Source organism: Prinia subflava, chromosome 13 (genome assembly GCF_021018805.1).
Source record: "Prinia subflava isolate CZ2003 ecotype Zambia chromosome 13, Cam_Psub_1.2, whole genome shotgun sequence".
In the NCBI taxonomy this organism is placed as follows: domain Eukaryota; kingdom Metazoa; phylum Chordata; class Aves; order Passeriformes; family Cisticolidae; genus Prinia; species Prinia subflava.
In genome coordinates, this window is record NC_086259.1 from 14,090,785 (window position 1) to 14,103,589 (window position 12,805).

The window sequence follows — 12,805 nt, forward strand, 5'->3', positions numbered from 1 at the left end:
TGCACTGTGCTCTTTGTTGGCTTGGAAATACAAAGACCAGCAGCATCCCAATGTGTTTCTGGCAAACATCACCAGAGCCTTGCCATGCCTGTCTTGAGCACAGTCCTGGAATGCTGGCCTTAAGTTCCCTTTCTTCAGTACTCAAGTACCTGTGGGGAGCCTGACTCTCAGCAGAGCTTCAACTCCAGATGTGCATAGATCCTTCTGCCATTCTAGTTCAGGCCTGATCTCATTTGTTTTGAAGCAGCTCCTGCCAAGGAGCTTCTTCAGGTCTTTTCCATCATCTGACTTTTTAAAGTTAGGAGTTCTAGCAGTGAGATCAAGGGAGTGTAAAATGCCACACACCCTGCTCTTTAGCATCTGTGCCTCCCTGTGCTGCTGAGGGATATGTGCAAAAGCAACTTCTGCTGAGTAAAAAAACCCCTTATCTCATTTGATGTTTTTCAGGTTCCCAGCTTGGTTGGCTTGTGGCTGAGCTGGTGATGAAGATGCCTAGAGTATCACTGCTGTTCTTGCTGGGGACACTTAGTATTTATGTGATGCCTTGATCCCCTGCTTGGACCTTCTCCTTGGAGAGGGCTACCAGTCTTTCATGTGTTCCCAGTCTTCAGGCCAGCTGTGTCTCTCTTCTCTGGCTGGACTGGGAGTACTGGGAGGTGTTCTTTCTCCTCTGCTCAATGGAGGCCTCACCTCACATCATGCTATGCACAGTTCTGAGCTCCTCAGTGCAGGAGAAAAATTGACATACTGGAGAGAAGGGGCACAAAGGGCTTGTGTTGGAACTTACACCAGGTGCTGTGATTCCAGATTGAATGTCCCATTGCTGCAGTGCCAAAGACTGAGTGCTAATCCTGAACAATATAAATGGAGAACTCAGTTTGGGGTGTCATAACTTGGGCTAATGCAGACAAGTTTGTAGCTTTTGGTGTAGAGGTGTGATAAACCTTGTGTGTAGTTTAGTGAGGGTGTGAGTGAAGGTTGTACAAAGTTTCCAGTCGTGTTGTTTTTGGAATGGAGTGAGGCGGCAGAAATGTGACCCTTCCTCCTTTCACTTGGCAAGATGGAACAGTGTTGCTGGCACAGAAACTGAAGCCAGGCTCCTCTTGGAGGTGTCTGGGGTTAGAAGGAGAGACAGTAGACAAATGACTATGGGGGAACATTAGGAAAAGCCTTTTCATTGGGAGTGTGGTTGGATGATGAAGCAGAGCCACAGGGAGGTTGTGAGATGCACATCCTTGCAAGTAATTCAAAGTTCATATGAACATTCAGCAGTCTTTTTGCCTGAGCAGCTACAGCTGGCTGTGCTTGGAGCTGGGTAGGGGGCCAGAGACCTCCAGAAGTCAGTTCCTATCTAATGCTCTTCAGTGGTAGGTGGCACCCAGATGGTGTGGTTCAGCCGTGGCATAAATCACACTCCGGGATTATGCCTGACTGCCTTTTCGTAGGCTGGCATGATAAACAGATGCTAAGGAGGTGCCTTAGTACTTCTTTGTGGGAAGCGTGCATCTTTCTGGAGATGTTCACGAGGAGATGATGTGAGCCTGTTGCTGGGTTTCATATTATATGTATTGTTTCAGTCTTTCTCTTTCATTCTTCAGGTACAGCTACATGATTGACAATGTCATTCTGCTGATCACTGGGACTCTGCACCAGCGTTCCATCTCCGAACTGGTGCCCAAGTGCCATCCCCTGGGAAGTTTCGAGCAGATGGAAGCTGTGAACATTGCTCAGACACCTGCAGAGCTCTACAATGCAATCTTAGTGGACACTCCCCTGGGTGAGTGGAGCTGTTCAAAATACCTCTCAGCTGTGTGTGGTGGAACAGATGTCCCTTTCTCCCCCCGTCTAAACATCTCCAGCTAAGCTTAAGTTGTGATCCAGGAAGACAAAGTGGTGGGTAGTGCACAGCTGTGGCTGTGCTGCCTGTGGTGATTGGGCTTGAGTTCAGGTTTGTGCCTGTCCTATGCCATCTTTTCCTCTGGAGGACCAGCTAGCTCTCTGTACCCTTCAATCAGTGTCCAGAGCAGCATGGTGGTAGGGCAGACTGCTGGACAGTTTGGTTTTTGTGAGCCAAGCCTTGAGTCTCCTTTGTGAAAGGTTGTTGGGTCTTCTGCTGGAACAAATCAGTTGATTTCCAGCACTTTTAGATGGACTTGTGGGTAATTTCCTGTATACAGTTTTTATAGATAATTACAGAGATCTGCACATGCTCAGTCTTGTTTGAGACTACTAAAATTAGCACTAGTTAAATAAAAGCCCTTTATGTAAACAAAAAACAAACCCAAACAACCACAGCAAAACAAAGAAATCCCCAAAAGCCTTTTAAAACTCACTGTATAGCAGCATCCTGGACTTTGGTGTATTTTCTCAGAGCTACAGGCTTGTTCAGGAGGCACATAATGCTAAAACCAAGTGTCTTATGAAGAGCTAGTCAGACAGATCTGTCCTTTAAAGATAAAAGGTGTAGGAAGTGGTTCTGGAGAAAATATGGAAGTCTTTGCAGTAGTAGGGGAGGTAGTCACAGGTGACTTGCTAGTTTAGCATCTGTGGGCAAAAACGTAATGAGATATGCCTGAGTCAGTGATTAGTCATTCTTTTGGGGTTGCTAGAAAGAACAAAACACTCTAAGTCATCATACTGTCTTTGATAGAAATAGTTGGATTTGGAACTGAAAGTGCTTTTGTAAATGCTCTGTGTAATAATGGGGCAAATGAAGTAGTTGTCATGGAAAAATGACTTGTGCCCAGTAAAGAAGGGCGAATGTGCCTCAAGAGATCTGGGTTGCAAAGGCAGGGCAACAACACAGCAGCAGGAGAACTGAGGCTCTGCATGAGTTGAGCCCACTGTAAGGATGATGTGTGGGAAGAAAATCCTCCTCACAAGTAAGTGGGAACCTTCCCATTTTGGCAAGAAGATAGAACAGAATATTTCAGAGATGATACCTCTCAGAGACCTTAAAGCTTCCAGCAGATTATGGAGTGAAAATGCCCCATGTCAGTGTTGAGATGCTTCTGGACAACATGGCTGGCAGTTGAGGGTCTTTGCCTCTTGCATTCATGAACTTGTTGTACATGGGTTGGTTTTGCCTGCTTCAGCCCTGCCTGGGCTGGCTTCTCCAGACCTTTGCCCTGGCCATGCCCTTGGGGCTGTGTACCAAGCAGTGTGGCATTTCTTCAGCAGGGGAACATGGGGAGTAGCTGTGTTGCCTAAACAAGCAGGCATGCAGGCTTCAGTTGTTTAACTTGCACTCTTTCCAGTGACCACACGCAAAGAAACAGCAGCTCTATCTCCTAAAAGGACACGAGTAGCTACGTGGCTTGGTGGGAATGCCTAACCCCAAATGGCTTTCATAGATTAACAGGGCAAAATGAGACTTGTTCTAAGCCTAATTTGGGATATTGGAGGGCCAAGAATTGAAATAGCAGTGTACTCATTCCTCAGCTACTCTGAAGTAGCCACTGCTTAGCTATCCAGGCTGGCCAGCGCATCCTGCAGTAAAAAACCAGTCCTGGCACACTCTGTTTGCATTTTTGCCAACCATCAGGAGCAGCGTTCCCCCAGCCACGTGGCATTTGTGCTCTGGTGCTGCAAAGAAACTTCTGGGAAGGTTAACCTCTGTTCAGGACCCTCCAGACCCACACTGTGGCTGCTGTCCTTCCAGGCAGCTCATGCTCCAAAAGTGGTGCAGGCCAGAGGTGTGAGCTGCAGTGCAGCTGGTGTGTTGCACAGAGCAGAGCACTGGTCAGTTCTCAGCATGACTGTGGTGTGTGTTACACACAGCTGCACTGTGTAAGTGGAGACAGATCAGATTTCTCTTTGTAGCAAGTTCAGCGAAGTTGGTTACTGAGTGAGAGTTGAAGTCAGGAAGTCCTGTCAGTGGGTTTTATTGTACCACTCCTTTGCTAGCAAGAACACAACAGCAGCATTACACTCCACTGTAGATGTACAAGACTCATCTGTATCTGCAGCTTGCAGCACCTCTTTGGTCTGAAATCTGTATTCTTTAATAGCAACAACTTCTCCAACTCCCTCCCAGAGGTATTCTAGCAAAGTATGTAGGGCTGAGCATCCTACCAAGTCCTACTGGTTTATTCTGTCTCCTGTTTCTAACTTTCAGCTAGAGAAATAAAAGCCCTTGGAAGAAGTGTAAAATGAGACTGATAGACTTGACCAGGAGAAACAACTCCTGACTCCAACCATGACCAGTGGCATGGGCTTATATGAGCTGTGGCATCACCATGCCTTCTTAATCCCACTAAGATATTGGAGAAGGAGGGAGAAGCATCAGTTCATTGTGTCTCACTGGCTGCTGTCTCACAGGTGCTTAGGCAATGCTGTAGTAGGCAGTTCAAAGCTACCTTTTCACCTCCAGGTGCCTGCATCTGAAAACAGTTTGGGGATTGCTTATTTTTAAATACAGGCTTCTCTATCACTGATACTGGGGGCTAGAGCTGAAAATTTCTGCTGGGAATAGGCTGTTAACAAAACCATAGGACTAAGGGGTGAAGAAATATTTTCATATGAGAATCCCAAAAATTATTACGGCTTAAGGAACCATGGAGAAGCCTAAGGTTTTGAGTCATGAGAATTTCGCCACTGAAGACAAGGGCCAAGCCTAGGAGGGACAAGCTCAACACAGGGTGTGCTTCTGCCTGGTATTGTTGAGGAGTCTGGAAAGTGCTGAGCATGGGTCTGGTTAGGGCAATGCTAATTCTCTCTCTGGCTCTGTTTCAGCTGCTTTCTTCCAAGACTGCATATCTGAGCAGGACCTGGATGAAATGAATATCGAAATAATTCGAAACACCCTGTATAAGGTAAATGAGTCACAGAATTGCAGAATGGGTTAGGTTGGAAAGGTCCACAGTGGGTCATCTGGTTCAACCTCCCTGCTCAAGCAGAGCTATCCCAGAGCACATGGCACAGGATTGTGTCCAGATGGTTCTGGAATATCTCCAGTGAGGGAGGCTCCACACCCTCTCTGGGCAAACAGTTCCAGTGCATGGTCACCCACACAGTAAAAAAGTTCTTCCTCATATTCAGGTGGAACTTCCTGTGCATCAGTTTGTGCCTGTTGCCTATTGTCCTAGTGACAAGAGGCAACAGGCAGAAATTGTCTCTGAGAAGGGAAGGACATGTAAACCTCCCTATTTATTTCTGGCATGATGATTAAATGTGGCCAAAATTGAATTGCATCCATTGGAAAGTAAAGATAGCACTCCTGCAGGGGCCTGACATCTGATCACACAGCTCTGCCGAGTCAGGGCACCAGAGCCTAGGTAGAGAGGAAGATTTTTTTTTTTTGAGCTGTCAAGAGTCTGTGCAAGAGATTTTGCAGAGGTTGTGTCTTTTAATTTGCTCATGCCCCAGGCAGGCAGAAGTCTGCTCCCTCGCCACACTGGTTCAGAGGAGTAGTTAACTGCATTCACAGTAACTAATCTTAAACTTGTTTGAAGGACTCCCATCAGCTTTGCCCCCTGTCTTGAACCCTTCCCAAAGACCTTCCAACTGTCTGCTCAAGCCTTCTGTGGCTGTAGTTGGGGTTAAGTGTTCTGGTAGAGCAGTGTAAAAGGTGCAAGCTGGAGAGCATGTTGGCGGAGGGATGTGGAGGGGCTAAGGAGCTCCTTGTCCTGGTGAAGGATGTGGAGGGGCTAAGGCTCTCCTTGTCCTGAGCTGTCATCTCCTCTGCAGGCTCTGTCTGGATTTAGCTGGCAGTGTCGAAGCACATGTTTATGTGCAGGCTGTGGCTATCGCTCCATCTCAGCTCTCTGGATCAGGGGTGGGATGTAGATTTTATCTGTCAATCTCGTTTTGGCTGGTCACGGCCAGCCTGCAGTCAGTGTGACCTCTTCTTTCCAAGGAAGCTGTGGCCTGTTTGGAGAGGCAGAGAGCAGGTCAAGCGTGAAGGGAAGAAGGCAAAGGGAAGGAAAAGGAGCCGTGTGTCAGCAGTCATGCCCAACTGCCTGTGGCCTCTGGCATGTACTGGTCTTTGCTGTAACAGGGAGGGACACCTGCGTGCATAAACACCACAGCCTTGCAGGGCACAGGCCTCGGTCTTAACATGAAGCAGGAGGGGAAGGCAGGCAGCAGAGTGGGCACAGGGAAAACTGGTTGGGAGGGAGGTGGGATGTATCCCCTTGGATCCCAGTTGCTATGTCCTTTCCATATCCTTTTTAAGCCTCAATACTGCTTTGTAGTCTGCTCTTCCTACCCACAAATGGAAATGTAGGTGCCTGTAATGCCTCAGTGTGTGCTGGCACTGGTTCTTGCTAAAGAGCAGCCCCTAGGGAATACAGGGGCTTTGTCCATAACAAATCACAGGGATGAAGGGGTAGAAAAGGTGACTGCTGCTTACAGACTCTACTTGAAGCTACCTCTCTCCCCAGGGACTGGAAAATGTATAATACAATGCAAATGAGGGAAATAAAATCAGGTCTGAAATCCGCAGAGAGCTGCTCTGAAAAACACAACAAGCCCAGGACAGATGCCTGCGTCCGTGGGGAGTTGGCATGGAAGGTGAAGTGTTATCTCCCAGACATACTGGAGGTTTTTTTAAGGAATCTGTGAGAGTGTTGACAGAAGGTTTGAGCAGGATTCATAGGAGGAAGGCTCTTACAAAGGCTTCTTGTTAGCAATGAAAGTTCTCAAATGGAAATATGATTAAAATGGGGAAAGAGGTTAAAATGGTCAGTGTTTAGTGTAGAGTGCAGTCAGCAGCCAAGTCTTGCAATGGAAGTGTGCTGACATTGTTATCTTCAGTGCTTACTCCCTTTGTTCCATCTCTTGTTGAAGTGAAGCCAGCTGACTGCTGGCCTTTGCTGGTGACTTTCTTATAGGAACCAGCTGAAGGAGCTTTGTGACTGGACAATAAAGCAGGCAAATCAGTGTGGATAAATGTGGAGTTGTATATGGGAGAGGTCAGAAGGGAACCCTAACTCTGTTTATACAGTGAGGGTCTCTTTGTTCCTTCCTACTACTAAATGGAATCTGGGGTAGTGATTGACCTAAGCAATTGTCTCTCTTTTCATGTTCCTAACAGTAGAAAAGAACTGTATGAGTATCACTGCTAGTGCATCCATATGTAAAGTGTGTTTCACCTGGACACTATCTCATTTCACTCATCTCAGAGTATGAACAGCAAAACAGGAGATGGTGCTAAGGCAGACACATTTAGAGGCATGGGTATGATGACTTCTGTATGGAAAACTACAGAAAAAGGCTAGGATTCCTCACCTGGCAGGGGAGGGTAGTATCTGTAGACCACATTGGAAAAGTAAGTGTGGATGGACAGGCCACAGGCCTGTCTTCAGACTGGCTTTGAGGACAGATGGGGCTAGCAGGAGGCAGAGGGGGTGGGTTCATGAAAGGGAAGACCCAGTGAAGATCATTAAAGGCAAAGACACCCCTATTCCTGGGGTAAGGGCTTCAGGGCATTGGAGTGTTTCTGTCAGTTGCTGTCACTGGAAGGGCACCCAGTGCAACTGTTTGCAGACTGTTTCCATGTTGACTGTGGTATTGGATCCCCACTCACTGCTGGATATTTGAGTTCTCCTATATTTGCTTAGGTTTGTGCATGAGCTCTGATCAGGGCAGAGGTATTGACTGAATCTCTTCTCCACGTTCCCTTTCCTGTTGGCCTCAAACAGCATCCGTTGCCCATGTCCTTGTTCCTGTGGTAACTCTGCAGACTGATGCTCTGTGCTCTCCTCCACCTAACAAGTGGCAAGTGCTGGGGAGGCTTTCTTTGAGATGCTCATCCAGCACTGTCCTCTTGCACTGTGTGGTAACGAATATTTACAGAACACAGTAATCCAGGTGCCTTCCTAGTGCACAGGCTGAGGGTGTCCAACTTGTACATTCTTGGTTCATCTTCAGTCCTAGAGTTGTTGTGATAAAGCAGAGATTTGTGGTGTCTCAACATCCTTTTGTTCCATCCTTTTAAAGTGATTCTGGTTGCAGCTCTCTGTCCAGGGATGTATTTTATTACTTGATTACTTCTTCTGAGAACATTTTTACTGAATGATACTTTTAGCCATCCACAGCCTTCTTAGGCTACCCCTGGGAGTCACAGTCATCTTCCAGATGGACTACGGAACATCTCCACAAAGGATTACGTTTCCTGGAGGCAGCGTAGCTGTGCCTGGCCCTGTGTTTTCTGCAGTGCTCCAGTTGGGATAGAGACCAAGTGGCTTCAGTGTGAAAAGAGAATTAGAGAGAATGGCTGGTTTCTTTCACAGATGTCCTGTCTCATCTCTTGACTCTGCTTACACAGCGCTACTTTCTGAGTGTAGGTCTTGCAGCTATGGTTGTGTGGCTTGGCATGTTTGTGGAGGCCAGAGCAGGGTCAGGAAACCACGTGAGACTTCAGCAAATGAGTTAGGCGACTCAAAGGAGAAAAATAGGCTTTAACCTTGCTGCCTGGGGATCTTGCCCACAGTAAGCTCATGCAGTCACTTGAACAAACCCAACCACAACCCTTCATGTCTCTGGCTCCTGGGGAAAGCACTGTCCTTGTGTGGGCAAGTTCACATGGGGCCAGAGTGCCTGTGCTGTGTTACAGAGCATCTGGGAGCCTCCCTGCTCGCTGTCTGTCCTCTGCTGAAGGGCCCTGTGGGGGAGTAGATGAAGCTGTGTAGAGGAATGCTCATCTGCCCTCTCTCTCCCAGGCTTACCTGGAGTCCTTCTACAAGTTCTGCAAGACGCTGGGAGGTACCACAGCAGATGCCATGTGCCCAATCCTGGAGGTAGGTCTGGAAACTCCCATAACTGGATGGTATTACAGTGATGATCATCACTCCCTGCTCAGGCCCAGCTTGTCTGCCAGTTGTTAGACATTCTCCAGTGTTCAGCATCCCTATGCCCCTTGCCCTGCTCACTGGGAGACCTGGGGAACACTGCCTGTGTAAGACTTTAGTTCCCCAAGTGCTGATACATTTGTTGCCTCTGTGGCAACATCTTCATCCTCTCACTTCGATAGCAAGAGCTACCAGAGCTGTTCTGGTTGCCGCCTATCTCCATGCCAAGGCTTGCTGTGAGATGTGCAGGACTCAGGAGCAGTAGGTGAGAGACACTCCTTGACTTGGGCAAGATTTGGTTTGTGCCTGAGATAGGGATTTCCTCATCTGAATGCTCCCCAGGTACTGGGCATACTGGGAGCCTGCACGTGTAGCCTGCCCTGGCTGAGCACTGGAGACCTGCACACATCCGAGCAGCCTCCTCATGTTCCCTTCTCCCCACTCTCCTCCTCTGATGTGGCTGTGTGCAGAGCAGCACTGATATCTGCCAGCCTCTGGTAAAGATACTGCACCCCAGCATGAGCCGCTCTTTCCCCGCAGTTTGAAGCTGACCGGAGGGCCTTCATTATCACCATCAACTCATTTGGTACTGAGCTGTCCAAGGAGGACAGAGCCAAGCTGTTCCCACACTGCGGAAAGCTCTACCCTGAGGGCCTGGCTCAGCTCGCCAGGGCGGATGACTACGAGCAAGTCAAAAATGTTGCTGACTACTACCCTGTGAGTGCTCTGGGGTGAGGGCGGTGGGGATTGGTACAAGAACCTGCTCTGGATCAGAGCTTCTTGGGGATCTGGGGGAACTTGTGACTGGACAGCCTGGGGAGAGAGGTGCCAGTCTTCTCTGGTGCTGTTAGTCCTGTGATCTGCTTGGCCAGGACTTGGCTTGCCTGAGATGACATTGGCTTGTTAGTCATGGCTATCATTTTGGTGGTGATTGGGAGACAATGGTCTCAGGGTGTGGGGACTGCCCTTACCACCAAACCTTTGAGGTGTTGATGTGGCAGCAATGACAGGCTCTCCTTGTCTGATTTGGGAATGGAAATGTGTCTTCAGTGAGAAGTGGTGTTGCCCCACTTCCAGCCCTGAGCTCTGGTTCAGTTGAAGGTGAGATGCTTACCTGGGAGGACATGTTTGGATTTGTCTGTGTTCAAGCCACTTTGTGCATGGCTGGGGACCTGTTTGTAGTCAGAGAGCTCAGTGTCCCCTTAGTAAGCAGCCCATGTGTGTGGCCCAAACACTCCAGTCTGTAAATGGAGGGGTCTGTACCTGGTGCCCCTTTTCCTGTGGCTCAAAGCAGTGATAGGCCTTTGAGAACTGCACATTTTGGAGAAGGGGCAGGACTCTTGGTTTCTCTGTCCTCTGATTTGACAGGATGACTGGAGTATTTGTGACACAGGGGGCCCTCAAGTGCTGCTGGGCTTGGGTACAGGGTATATCCTCATGTAATGCCTTCTTGCAGGAGTACAAGCTGCTATTTGAAGGGGCTGGCAGCAACCCTGGAGACAAAACCCTTGAAGACCGGTTCTTTGAGCACGAGGTGAGTGAGCCCTGAGATGCTTCTTGCTGTGTGCCATTTGCAAAGCTCCAGGTGTCAGAAAGCTGGTCTGCTGCCCTGTCAGCAGTGCTGTGGATGAACAGGGTTTGAGGGAAGGAGAAGCATGCTTGCCTTCTGCTCCTGCATGAGAATGGGGGGCCTGCATAGTGCTTGGCCTGTTGTCTCACCCAGACAGATCAGAGCAGTGTGAGGAGGCATGTTTGGGGCTGCTAATGAATATTTGGTTCATCAATAGCAAACCTAGGTTATAGTTACATGGAAAATAAGGACTTTCATGGTACCTGAGTTATATTTCCCCCTTCAAATGTCAGAGACTTCCTGAGCCATGTGCTGTAGGTTAGGGCTGTCCTGGGGACCTATAGAGATGCAGAACAGGACACCGGTGCTGAGCCTTCCACCCTCCTGGGAAGTCATGGACCCTTCCAAGCAGCTCCATGCTTGCCTTGACCAACTCCTCCTACCTGAGGTGAACAAATGACATGTCCTCCTCTGGGCTTTCCCCAGGTAAAGCTGAACAAGCTGGCCTTCCTCAACCAATTCCACTTTGGAGTCTTCTACGCCTTTGTGAAGCTGAAGGAGCAGGAGTGCCGCAACATAGTGTGGATCGCAGAGTGCATCGCCCAGCGGCACAGGACCAAGATCGACAACTACATTCCCATCTTCTAACTCTGCTCTGCTCCTGTCCAACCCGCCCACCCCTGGAGTCCAGAGGGACCCCTAACTCCTGAGTTGTCCCTTGTCCAGACTCCAGGGATGGCCCATCTGTGGAACTGGATCAAACGAGAAAACTGTACAGTTGCTAGTTAAATTATTCACAAGCTGAAGTTTGAGTTGTGTGTACTGTGAGATGGCCGGAGGGACCAGTGGTCCAGGCTTAGCCCTGTGCAGCAGGAGGGCCTTCTGTTGTGTATGCAGTAGTCCCAGTGTTCCTGTGCTAATCCCTGTGTGTGCTTATGCTCATAGAGCAAGCTTGAGCTGTGGGGGGCTGCCTTTGAGGGGGTCCCACTGCTGCAGAGGAACAGGTCAGGTCTGCTGTAGCTGGGGGGTCCTCTGTCAGTGCTCTGCACGTCTCCTACTCAGTATTGTTCCTGTGAGATGTAGTTAGAATGTGGTTTGTAGCGTAGCCCATGCTGCTGTGCAATCCCTGCATCCCCATGTAGTGAACCCTGATCTGGGAGAGACCAAACAACCCTGGCCAGGACTGGAATGGAGCCTGTGGGAATGTGAGGGCAGAGCCAGAGTGCTTGTGGAGTACATTCCTCCCACTCTGGCACTGTTTGCACTCGTGCAGCCTCTCTGTGTCTGCAGAAGCAGTTCTCAAAAGTCTCCCTACTGCCCTGGATAGGGTTCCAGAAGCTGTCTGAGCTCCTTCCTCAGAGCTGTGGAGACTCACAGCCTGCGGTTTACTTGTCACAACCATGCAAGAGCTGGGGCTTCTCTGGGCTCTGTGGCTGGGGGTGGACCCCTGCACCCTTCCAGGGTAGACATCCAGGCTTCTCCCCTGCAGAGAGTTGGCACTGTCATGGAGCTGTATGGCACAGCTGGCCAGGGGACAGAGCAGCCTTAGTCACCCTGGTGGGGACAGGGATGTCGCAGGCCCTGCCTATCTGGGGTGGGAGCCAAACCCTGGGCATGGTGTGGCAGGTCCTGCTGCGCTGTCCTGGCTAGCTCCTACTTGCACTTGAGTTCTGGGAGATGTGCAATGGCAGCAGACAAGCCTTGCTGGAGGGAAACACGCTGGATGCTGCTGGGACAAGGATCAATGGAGAGTGGCTCTGTCCCAGCTTGTGCTGTGGTCACCTCTGCAGTTTGTTTTCCTGTGATCCCCTCCTCTCTACACCAATAAATATCTGCCTACTGCACTGTGCTCTCCTGCTTACTTGGGCACCTGCTCCTACAACCCCAGGTGGAGCCTCCATCAGTCACAGGAAATCTGGTAGTTGTGATAGTGGAGCCTGGTGTGGTTCCTGTGTGAGTTGGGACATATGTTTCTACCACAGGCATGGTGGTGGTACCACCCCATGAGGCCCAGGGTAGGCCCTGCAGCCCAGGCCATGACAGTGCCTGGTCTGTGGGTGCAGCTGGCTGCTGAGCTAAGGGGCGCAGCCTTACGGGAACAATCCTTAATTAAGGTTAAGGAGCTGCATGGCTTGTCCCTGGTGTGTGGGGCTGTCCACTGTCACTGCTTCCATCCTTGCCCCAGCAGGGCTACAGCATCAGAGCAAAGCAAAAGAAAGCCTTTGGCACAGGGCCGGGGAGGAGCAGGGAGCGGGCACAAATCCTTCCTAGCAGGCTGACGCCTTTTCTGGGAGTACCTGTGGCACCTGCTGCTGCATGTGAGGCTCCTGCCACAGTGCTTGGCATGGTGCCAGCCGTGACCCAGCTCAGCTCTGCCCACAGGCTGGGCATCCCTGAGCAGCACTGCAGCACTGCACTGCAGAAGGAGACAGCCAGAACCTGC

General features: G+C 49.7%; 1 protein-coding gene across 1 annotated transcript in view; it reads left to right on the forward strand.

The window, feature by feature from the left end:
- ATP6V0D1 (ATPase H+ transporting V0 subunit d1) overlaps positions 1-11,168 on the forward strand; it is a 33,368-nt gene extending 22,200 nt beyond the window's left edge. Inside the window, exons 3-8 of the mRNA XM_063410913.1 lie at positions 1,599-1,777; positions 4,735-4,814; positions 8,664-8,741; positions 9,333-9,509; positions 10,249-10,326; positions 10,849-11,168. Of these exons, the coding sequence (XP_063266983.1) occupies positions 1,599-1,777; positions 4,735-4,814; positions 8,664-8,741; positions 9,333-9,509; positions 10,249-10,326; positions 10,849-11,010 (754 nt within the window). The 3' untranslated portion in view covers positions 11,011-11,168. The remainder of the gene's footprint in view (positions 1-1,598; positions 1,778-4,734; positions 4,815-8,663; positions 8,742-9,332; positions 9,510-10,248; positions 10,327-10,848) is intronic.
- Positions 11,169-12,805: the final 1,637 nt, after the last annotated feature.